The following is an 11121-nucleotide window of genomic DNA, read 5'->3' as shown; positions in this document are numbered from 1 at the left end:
TATATATATATATATATATATATATATACACATACATACACATACATCTAACGTAAAAAGTATATAAAACTAAAAGATATATTTATAAGCAAATGCAATACATTGACTTTTTTGATACTTGTAGACAACGAAAATATTCATCAACTACTCTTTATGTTGATTATATTAATAAGTATTTATTGTGGCGCGCAAAATGGCATAAACGTTATGCCTATGACTTTTTTCTATAAAGGAAACACTACTAGTCTCTTTAACCCTATTGATAAGATTTGTATTAATCAAATGTTATTCATTTCTAATCGATTTTTATTTCACTGTTAAATTAATTAAAATGAATTGTTATTTTAAAATTATTTATCATATGCGTAGGAAGTAAATATTCTAGCGTTTATAGAAAGTTCAAAATTTAGTGATGCATTTCTATCCAAAAAAATAAGTTTGCGTGGAAACATTAAGAGGAAGTTAAACAATCTTCTTTTCCTTCTCATTTGAAAAATTAAATTTGATTAATATTTTGCTCAGCTTGAAATTTACAATGTGTTAGTTTTTGTTACATATAGCTAAACATTTGGCTTGGAGAGACTTTGTGCTTGGATTCTCAGAGAAGGGAAAGTGATGTGAATTTTTTTCCACTTTCGAAATTTCTATATTTTCTAATATCCCTACTAACATTTTTTTGTCCAACATAACCTTTGTTTTTATGTCCAAACTCCTACTTAACCACTCAATTACTTTACTATCAATCGATTCATCTTTACTATAATTTTATTAACCAGCATTTGTGGTGGCTCAGAAAATAACATGAAAAATGCACTTTTACTATTTGCTACAATGAAATAGTTTCATCTTTCAATGTCTGTAGTGACAAGATTTTTATCAATCGAATATCATCGATTTTTAACTTATTTTCTCACTTTTTAATTGGGTTCATATAATTGTAACTTCTTAAATTTTGTTGAGAATATAGGCAAATGATATTCTAAAATTTGCTGAAAGGTCAAAAATCAAGAATGACTTTTAATCAAAACTACGGAGGTTAAACATTTTTCTTTTCCTTAACCTATGAAAAATAAATTTATCTGATATATTGTTCACTTTAAAATTATTTCTGTATTGTTTAGTCTTTTTTTGCACGTAGATTTACCATTGTTGCTTGCCTAGATTCCTTGAGAATTCGAAAACAAGGAAAATTTGTCTTCACACACACACACACCAACCCGTGCACACACACGGGCGCACACACGCGCACAAGTGCGCGCGCAGTGTGTGTATATATATATATATATATTTAAGCAAATGTAATACATTGACTTTGTAAATACTTGTAGACAATGAAAATATCCATCAACTAATCTTTGTGTTGATTGTATTTATGAGGCTTTATTGTGGCTGGGAAAATGGCATAAACGTTATGCCTATGACTTTTTCTACGAAGGAAACAATACTAGTCTCGATGACTATATTGATAAGGTTTGTATTAATCAAATGTTATTTATTTCTAATCGGTTTTTGTTTCACTGTCAAATTAATTATAAAGAATTGTGATTTTCAAATTATTTATCATACGCGTAGGCAGTAAATATTCTAGCGTTTGTATAAATTTCATAATTTAGTGATGCATGTCCATCTGGAAAATAAGTCTGCATGGAAACAATAAACAGAGGTTAAACAAATTTCTTTTCCTTCTCATTTGAAAAATTAAATTTGATTAATATTTGCTCATCTTGAAATTATTTTTACAGTGTGTTGGTTTTTTTTACATATAGCTCAACATTTGACTTGGAGAAACTCTAAGCTTGTATTCTCGGAGAAGGGAATAGAGAGGTGAGTTTTTTTCCACTTTTGAAATTTCTACGTTTTCTAGTATCCCTTCTAACATTTTTTGGTCCAACTTAACCTTTTTCTTTATGTCCAAACGTGTATTTAACCACTTAATTACTTTACTATCAATCGATTGATCCTTATGTAGATTTTATTAACCAAGGTTTGTAATGGCTGAGAAAATAACATGAAAATTGCACTTTTGACTATTTCCTACAATGGAATGGATGCATCTTTCCATGTTTCTGTTGACAAGATTTTGATCAATTAAATATCATCAATTTTTAATTTATTTTCTTAATTTTTAATTGGGTTCATATAATTGTAATTTCTTAAATCTTTATATATGTTGTGAATGTAGGCGAATGATATTCTAAAATTTGCTGAAAGGTCAAAAATCAAGAATGACTTTTCATCAAACTATGGAGGTTAAACATTTTTTTTCTTATACTATTAAAATAAATTTATATAATATATTGTTGGTTTTCAAATTATTTCAGTAATGTGTTGTTTTTTTTGCACGTAGATTTACCATTGGCAACTTCTTGCCTAGATGCTCGGAGAAGCCAAAGACAAGGTAAATTTGTTTTCACCCGCGCGCGCGCACACGCACACATATATTATGATATAACATTAAAAGATATATTTTTAAGCAAATCCAATACATTGACTTTTTTAATACTTGTAGACAATGAAAATATCCATAAACTAATCTTTGTGTTGATTGTATTAATGATGCTTTATTGTGGCTCGGAAAATGGCATAAACGTTCTGCATATGACTTTTTTCGATGAAGGAAACTCTACTATTCTCGATGACTCATTAATAAGGTTTGTATTAATAAAATGTTATCCATTTCTAATCGATTTTTGTTTCACTGTTAAATAAATTAAGCAGAATTGTGATTTTCAAATTATTTATCATATGTGTTGGCAGTAAATGTTCTAGCGTTTGTAGAAAGTTAAAAATTTAGTGATGCATGTGTTAAAATATATGATAAATATATTGTGATTTATTATGTTTGTTAAGTGTATATTTAGTTCCTACTTATAGTTAGGTGTATATTTAGTTTCCTTAATTATTGTCTTGTATTGATTGTAAATAAACAATTAATATCAATGAAATAGGCAAGGGATTAAACTCTTTCATGGTATCATATCTCTAGGGAAATATACTTCTGCTTTCTCTTCAAAGAATAATTTTCCGCCCCTCTCTTCTTCTTCCTCTCTCTTCTATCATCATCATTTCGGACTCAAAATATTCCTTTCACCCTGCTCTTGATGTATCCAACATCAAGAACCATATTCCCATCGTTCTTGAGATTGAGAACGTCCAATATTCCACATGGGAGGAAATATTTAATATTCACGCACGATCCCATCGAGTTCTTGACCATATTATTCCTCCGGAAAAAGGCAAGGAGAAAGTGTTGATAACAGATGAGGAGAAAGAGTTTTGGTCCACTCTTGATGCGACCTTTTTAGAGTGGACCTACGCTACTATATCTCAATATGTTGTCCATACAATTCTTTCGTCAGAAACCACTGCTATGGAAACATGGAATAGATTGCTTGGCATATTCCAGGATAACAAACACTCTCGTGCCGTCACCCTTGAGTAAGATTTCACACATGTGAACATTAAAGATTTCCCAAGTATCTCTGCCTATTGTCAACACCTCAAATCTTTGTCGGACCAACTTAAGAATGTAGGCTCTTCCGTCGACAATAATAGACTAGTTCTTCAACTTAACTCTGGCTTCACCGAACCCTATAAAGGTGTGAAAGCTCTCATTCGCCAACGTGATCCTCTACCCTAACTTTATCAGTCCCGTTCGATGGGCACTCTTGAAGAGGCTGACCTTGCTAAGAAGGTGGCAAAGAGCTCCTCATAAGCAATGCTGGCTCATGATTTAGAATGGCTCACTTGATATTATTGATCATTCTTCTTCGCACTGCAATACTAATGGTGGGAATAGGAACCACTATCGCAATAAAAATAGAAGCAACAATGGTTGTCGCGGAAGCAGCAAAGGTGGTAGCGGCGGTGGGGGTAAGGCTGGAGGTGGTGGTCAGATGGGAGGCAGCAACAACCATAGTGGCGGAAAACAACTAGCAGTTCAGCATCCGCCAACCAATTCTCCATGATCTGGAGAATAGTCGTGGCCGTGGATGGCACCTTGGGCATCCTGGACTATACTTCCTTGTCCATATCCATCAAACTCGAGCAGAACAAATTATGGATAGAATTCCAAACAACAACCTGGTATACTTGGGCCCATACTGCAACAGTCCTACAGAACAGCGCCAACTCCAACTGACATTAAAGCTGCAATGCATACTGTCGGCATCACTCCTCTAGATGCGAGTACATGGACAGTGGTTCCACTTCTCACATGACATCCGACAAGGTAACCTCAAGTCTTATTTTAATATGAGCAATAGACGTGGAATAATTGTTAGTAATGGTCAGTCAATTCCAATCATGGTTATGATCACACTAAATTATCTTCGTCGTGTCCTCCCTTAAAATTTAACAATGTCCTTCATTGCCCTCACCATATTAAAATTTGGTGTCAGTTAGAAAATTTACAATTGATAAATCTGTCCCTGTTGAATATTATCCGTGTGGATTTTCTGTGAAGGATTTTCAGACAGGGATACCGGTAATGAGGTGTGAAAGTCGGGGTGAGTTGTATCCCATCACTTCTCCATCTGCTTTTGCCGCTTTGACACCATCCCTTTGGCATGATCGTTTGGGTCACCCGGGAGCCCCTTTTTTGAACTCTCTTAGAAAAAATAAATTGATTCAATGTTATCAAGTTAAAAACTATGCGTACTTTTCATTCCTGTCCTCTGGGAAAACATGTTGAGTTGTCTTTTTATCAATCCGATTCTCGCACTCATATGCCATTTGATATTATCCATAGTGAACTTTGGACATTGACTATTTTTAGTTCATCGGGTCATTGATATTATGTCTTGTTTCTGGATGATTATTCAAAATTTGTGTGGACTTTTCCTTAATTGCACAAATCATAAACATTTTCCATATTTTTGAGTTTCAAGACATTTATTCGAACCAAATTTGAGCGAGACATAAAAATATACAATGCGATAATGGCAGAAACTTTGATAATGGCCCCTTTTGGGATGTTTTTTTAAAAGAAAATGGTCTCTCATTTTGTCTTTCATGTCCTCATACATCCCCTCAAAATGGGAAAGCTGAAAGACAAATTCGTAGAATCAACAACATTATTCGTAAATTATTTGCCATGCTTCCCTTCCTCGTTCCTTTTGGCGTCATGCTTTGCGAATGACGACTTTTCTTCTCTATATCCTTCCTCATAAGCTTTTAAATTATCAATATCCTCTTCGCATTTTTAATCAAAAAGATCTGTCTTATTCTCATCTTCGGTTGTTTGGATGTTTAAGTTATGCTCTTATTCCTATGCAACCATAAACAAACTTCAACCTCGGTTGACTCCTTGTGTTTTTTAGGGTATCCTTCAAATCAGCGTGGGTATAAATGCTTTGACTTGTCATCTAGAAAATCATTACTAGCCGTCACGTAATGTTTGATGAGACACACTTTCCCTTTGCAAAGTACATTACTCCTCCAACTCACTCTTATGGGTTTTTAGACGATGGACCATCTCCTTACCTGGTCCATCATTTCACTACCTCTCCTAACCCACAAGTTGCACCTTTTCCTAACAAAACCATTTCCACAACGCCCATCCCCGAAAGTGGTTCTGACGTACCTAGCGGCCGGCACAGCCATCCCCATTCGACTCCTGGTCTTCCCTAGTCGACTGTATTGATTCCATCTACTCCTTACACACTCCCATCAAACTCTCTTTCTATCCCCAGTCAGATCTCTCCCTCACGTAGCCCCAGGAGTCCGGTTACTTAGAGCCAACATGGGATTTCGAAGCCTAAGAAGTCTTTTAACCTTTTTACATCAACATCTAAATTCCCCCTACCTCGTACCCCTGTATATGATCTTCATGACCTGAATTGGAAAGTGGCTGTGGATGAAGAATATAATGCTCATATTGAAAATAAGACGTGGGAGTTAGTGCCCCGTCCTTCAAATGTTAATGTAATTCGATCGATGTGGATTTTTTGATCATAAAGAAAGATATGATGGTTCATTTGAGAGGCATAAAGACCGTCTTGTTGGTGATGATAAAAATCAACAAGTTGGCGTGGATTATGGTAAGACATTTAGTACGGTCATCAAACCGGCGACTATTCGCACGGTTCTCAGTTAGGATCTCTCTAAGGCCTGGCAGATCCATCAACTTGACGTCAAAAATTCCTTCCTACATGTGGAACTCAAGGATACATTTTACTTGTATCAACCTTTGGGGTATCGAGATCAGGATCGTCCTAATCATGTGTGTTTGCTGAAGAAATCTATGTATGGGCTCAAATAGGCTCCAAGGGCTTATATAAGAGGTTTGCTGGCTATGTCTGTTCCCTTGATTTTTATCGAAGTACTTTGAATCATTCTTTGTGTATTTATCGTCGAGGTACTTCATGGATTACCTTTTATTGTATGTCGATGATATAATCTGACTCCTTCCTCGGATAAGCACCGTTTGTCGATCATATCTCGGCTTAGCTTGGAATTTGCTATGAACGACTTGGGCCATTTGAGCTATTTTTGGGCATTGCAGTCACTCGTCGTACCGGTGGTTTATTTTTTATCACAAAAAATATGATACAGAGATCATTGCATGAGCATACATGTCATCGTGTAAGGCATCTCCTTCCTCGATGGATGCAAAAATGAAACTCGGTACTACTACGAGCAAACTGTTTGAGAATAGCTCTCTTTATAGGAGTCTTTCCGGCACACTTCAATACCTTACATTTACATGACCCGATATTACGTATGCAGTAAAAAAGGTATGATTATTCATGCATGACCCTAGGGAGGAACACATACACGCACTTAAGCGCATTTTGCGCTATATACAGGGTACTATGGATTTCGGTCTTCACATGTTTCCTTCCTCCACATCAACCCTTATTTCATATACTGATGTTGATTGGGGTTGATGCCTGGACACATGATGTTCAACGTCGGTTTATTGTGTTTTCTTTGGTTATAACTTGATCAATTGGTCCGCTAAACGTCAGGTTACTTTATCCCGTTCTAGTGAAGAGGCAGAATATTGAGAGGTAGTCAATGCCGTTTCAAATTCGTGTTGGTTGCAAAATTTATTGTTGGAACTTCATTGCCCTATACAACAGGATTCATTATTGTATTATGATAATGTGAGTGCCATATATCTTGCTGGTAATCCGGTTCAACATCGAAACACTAAGCACATTGAAATGGATATATAGTTTGTTTGGGAAAAAGTGGCTCGCGGCCAAGTTCGCGTGTTACATGTCCCCTCGCGTTATCAGATTTCATACATATTTAGTAAGTGTCTTCCTTTGGTGTTATTTGAGGAATTCATGGACAGTCTTAGCCTTGGGAGACCTCCCGCTTCGACTGAGGGGGTGTGTTAGAATATATTATAAATATAATCTGATTTATTACTTTTGTTAAGTGTATATTTAGTTCCTACTTATATCTAGGTGTATATTTGGTTTCATAATTATAGTCTTGTATTGATTGTATATGAACCATTGATATCAATAAATAGGCAAGGGATTAAACTCTTTTAGCATGTCCATCTGAAAAAAAAGTTTGTGTGGAAACATTAACCGGAGGCTAACAAATTTCATTTCCTTCTTATTTGAAAAATTACATTTGAATAGTATTTTGCTCATCTGGAAATTATCTTTATAATGTGTTAGTTTTTGTTACATATAGCTCAACATTTGGCCTGGAGAAACTCTATGCTTTGATTCTCGGAGAAGGGAAAAGAGAGGTGAAATTTTTTTCCACTTTTGAAATTGCTATGTTTTCTAATATCCCTACTAACATTTTTGTCCAACGTAACCTTTTTCTTTATGTCAGAACCCCTGTTTAACCACTCAATTACTTCACTATCCATCTATTGATATTTATGTTGATTTTATTAACAAGAGTTTATGGTGGCTGAGAAAATCACATGAAAATTGCACTTTTGACTATTTGCTATAATGGATTAGACGCATCTTTCCATTTCCAGTGAAAAGATTTTTATCGATCAAATATCATCAATTTTAATTTGTTTTCTCACTTTTTAATTGGGTTAATATAATTGCAATTTCTCAATATTTATTGTGAATGTAGGCAAATGATATTCTAAAATTAGTTTAAAGGAATAAAATAAAGAATGACTTTTCATCAAACTATGGAGGTTAAACATTTTTCCTTATCCTATTAAAAATAAATTCATATAAATATTGTTCGTTTTCAAGTTATTTTAGTAATGTGTTGTTTTTTGTTGCACGTAGAATTACCATTGGCAAGGAGCATATCCTTGCCTAGATTCTTGGAGAAGCCGCGCGCACACATTTTGGAAGTTCTGATTGAATTGTAAACTTAGGGTCAATTTGCAAGTTATGCTTGAATTGTAAATTTTGGGTCAACTTCAAACGACCATAACTTTTGGTACATGATGAGTTAGGTGGACAAAATATAAAAAATGAAATATACTTAAATCCCCTTTCCAAGGCCACCGAGATGGCTACGTTTGTAGTTTGGAATGATGGAGATATGCCTGTTCAAAGTTAGTATGTTCAGTTAAAGAAGATTATCAAAATTTATGAAGGGTATCTTGCTCTTTTCCTTATCACTTCAACTTATAACGTTTATAGTAATTAATTAGGAGTCTAAACTGATTTTGTTTACGTTACACAATCTTTAATTACGCTTGGATTGTAGAGTAAGGAGTTAAAGGAGAAAAGTCAAGGCGTTCTTGGATATTTCTTGCAGAATTCAAGGTTGTTTTATTAAGGGTTGATCTCTAATGAGGTATGTGAGTTCACATAACGTTGGTTTCGTTTACCCACATGCCAATCATGATTGTTTCAGCTTAATTTCTTCCACCCACGTGCAAATGATTTGAGTGCTTGATGAATATCATTAAAGATTTTTTTCATAATCTTGATTGTTGAGGTTTGGTAAGTTATTGAGATAACCGTATGAGTTTAAGGTTAGTTTTAGTAGATTATTCTGTACTCGTGTTAGGTATTCGATTCTAAGTGATTGTGGAAGAATAAATTCAATTCTAGGCTAATTGGGGTTAAAAATGAGGAAGAAAAAAGTTGGGCAGAATGTGGCATGCAAGTCCGTGTTGCAAAACTTCTCCCACGGTATACAAATTTGTGGAGAGGACCTAGGCTCCACTTTTAAATATCATGTCACAACCAAATATTTAAGATCAACTCCACATCGTGGACTTTCTAACCTAGCAATGTTTTTCGACCATTTCTCATGATTAAGCATCTAAAAACACTTTTAATCATCATGATATCCTTCCTATCACAAATCATAACCTTGAATTCATAATTCAAATTCAACATAGGGTTAAGAGTCAAGTTTTGAGAGTTATTTGAATCACATTAAGAAGCCTTTTCCAAATCTTCTAAACTTGTTTTGACTTAAACATTGAGTTTGAGGAAGAGTAAAGTTGAGTTCATTTTTAAAGAATGGTATATGGGACCTAAGTATTTCAAAGGAATAAATGTTTTGACATTCAAGATGACAGGAAAGACCGACTTCCAAAAGAGTTTTCATGAGAAGTTCTAAGTACCATCTCTTTTAAGATACATATTTTTGAGTAATTATCTCAAACCATAGATAAAGTCATGTTCTTAAAAATACACTACATAGAAAATGATCATTAGCAAAAATTAATTCTTAATTGTAGCTAAAAATGCATTTTTAGCGGCAATTAACAGTTTTTGTATGTCCCTAAAGCCTTTAGCGACACTGGTTTTAATGACACTTAATTAATGCCAGTAAAAATTTTATCACTCTTTATTAACGTCAATATTTATTGATGCTAAAGTTGTTTTTATTGTAGTGATATGAGCTACTTACATTTTGGGAGTATTATTGAGCATCAATATGGAGACGAGTTAAGATAATTCAAAGTCTCCATAGAACGTGTAGGCAACGTGGGTAGAAAGGGCCATACATTTAAGATAATCCATTAATGATTCTTAGCATTGACCAGTGGATTCACATAGTGAGTAGTCCTATACCCCCGACAAAGTATAGGACAATACTGCAAGGTATGTGACAAGTAACCAGGATCACCATGTAGCTCTTCGCTGATCTTGTTGAGCTTCAGAGTTATTGTTGAGCTTCTTTGCTTTCTTGAGGATCCCTATTTGTTATATTTCAGTTATTACAGTTTCTAGAATGATCGGGAGTCTTTTCCTGACATCTTTCATATTATTAGGGGCTTTATAGATAGATAGACAATAGTTCATGAGTTTTTTCGTTTTCAGTTGTTTATGCCTTAGAGACTTGTGTTTCCACATTGGCTAGTAAATGTCTCTTTTAAGACATTATGTTTATCTTCTGAGACTATTTCATGTTAGTTAGTCTTCTACTGAGTAGTAAGTCATGCTAAGGGATCACTTGGGGCCAACAATGGTTCTCGAGTGTAAGTTGAGTTCAGGGTGTAGGCTCGGGGCGTGACAATATAGGTTGACTATAAGATATCAAATGAAAGTTATTTGAATCCTCTTTTCAACAACACCTAGTTTGCTACTCTTTGAGTAATGAGGGATATATACTTGTTTGAAGTCATCTAGTTAAGTTAAGGAAATTTACCTTAATTAATGATGGGTATTTTGGTCTTTTCTTTACCCCATTAGCTTTATACATTTTTAGAAATTTTTTAGGGATCTTAATTTATTTGGTTCAGTTTTCACATTCTTTATACTCATAGGGGTTGTTTGGTAGGGAGTATTAGGAAACATAGTCCAAACATTATGTATGGTATTATTTAATACTATGTTTGGTAAAAAATTTGGGTCTATGTATTATCAATCTAAGGATAAGTTATGCACCCTACATGGTATTAGAGGGTGTATAACTAATACCTTCCATTTGGTTGTATTAGCTCTAATACCATGGGACTATTCTAGGTAAATAAAAAAATACCCCTCAAATCCTTTTAATATTTTATTTATTTTTTTGATTTTATACTTTATATTTTATATTTATACTAATAAAGTTATTTAAATAAATTAGCATACAAATTTTAATATTTAGATATAATTTATTGTTTCTAAAATATGAATTACTTAATCTATTTATTATTAATATAAAATATTATAATCCGACTAATATGTTAATGTTGATGTATGAATTTAAGAACAATTCATAAGTAAA

The 11121-nt window shown here is 34.0% G+C and overlaps 1 protein-coding gene across 1 annotated transcript in view; it reads left to right on the top strand.

Annotated features, from left to right (window-relative positions):
• LOC114074811 overlaps positions 1 to 3968 on the top strand; it is a 35922-nt gene extending 31954 nt beyond the window's left edge. Inside the window, exons 3-4 of the mRNA XM_027912803.1 lie at positions 2348 to 2398; positions 3800 to 3968. Coding sequence (XP_027768604.1) covers positions 2348 to 2398; positions 3800 to 3968 — 220 coding nt within the window. The remainder of the gene's footprint in view (positions 1 to 2347; positions 2399 to 3799) is intronic.
• Positions 3969 to 11121: the final 7153 nt, after the last annotated feature.

This window comes from Solanum pennellii, chromosome 1 (assembly GCF_001406875.1).
Source record: "Solanum pennellii chromosome 1, SPENNV200".
Lineage (NCBI taxonomy): Eukaryota > Viridiplantae > Streptophyta > Magnoliopsida > Solanales > Solanaceae > Solanum > Solanum pennellii.
The sequence above is the reverse complement of the archived record's forward strand: the minus strand, read 5'-3'. Positions and strand labels throughout refer to the sequence as shown.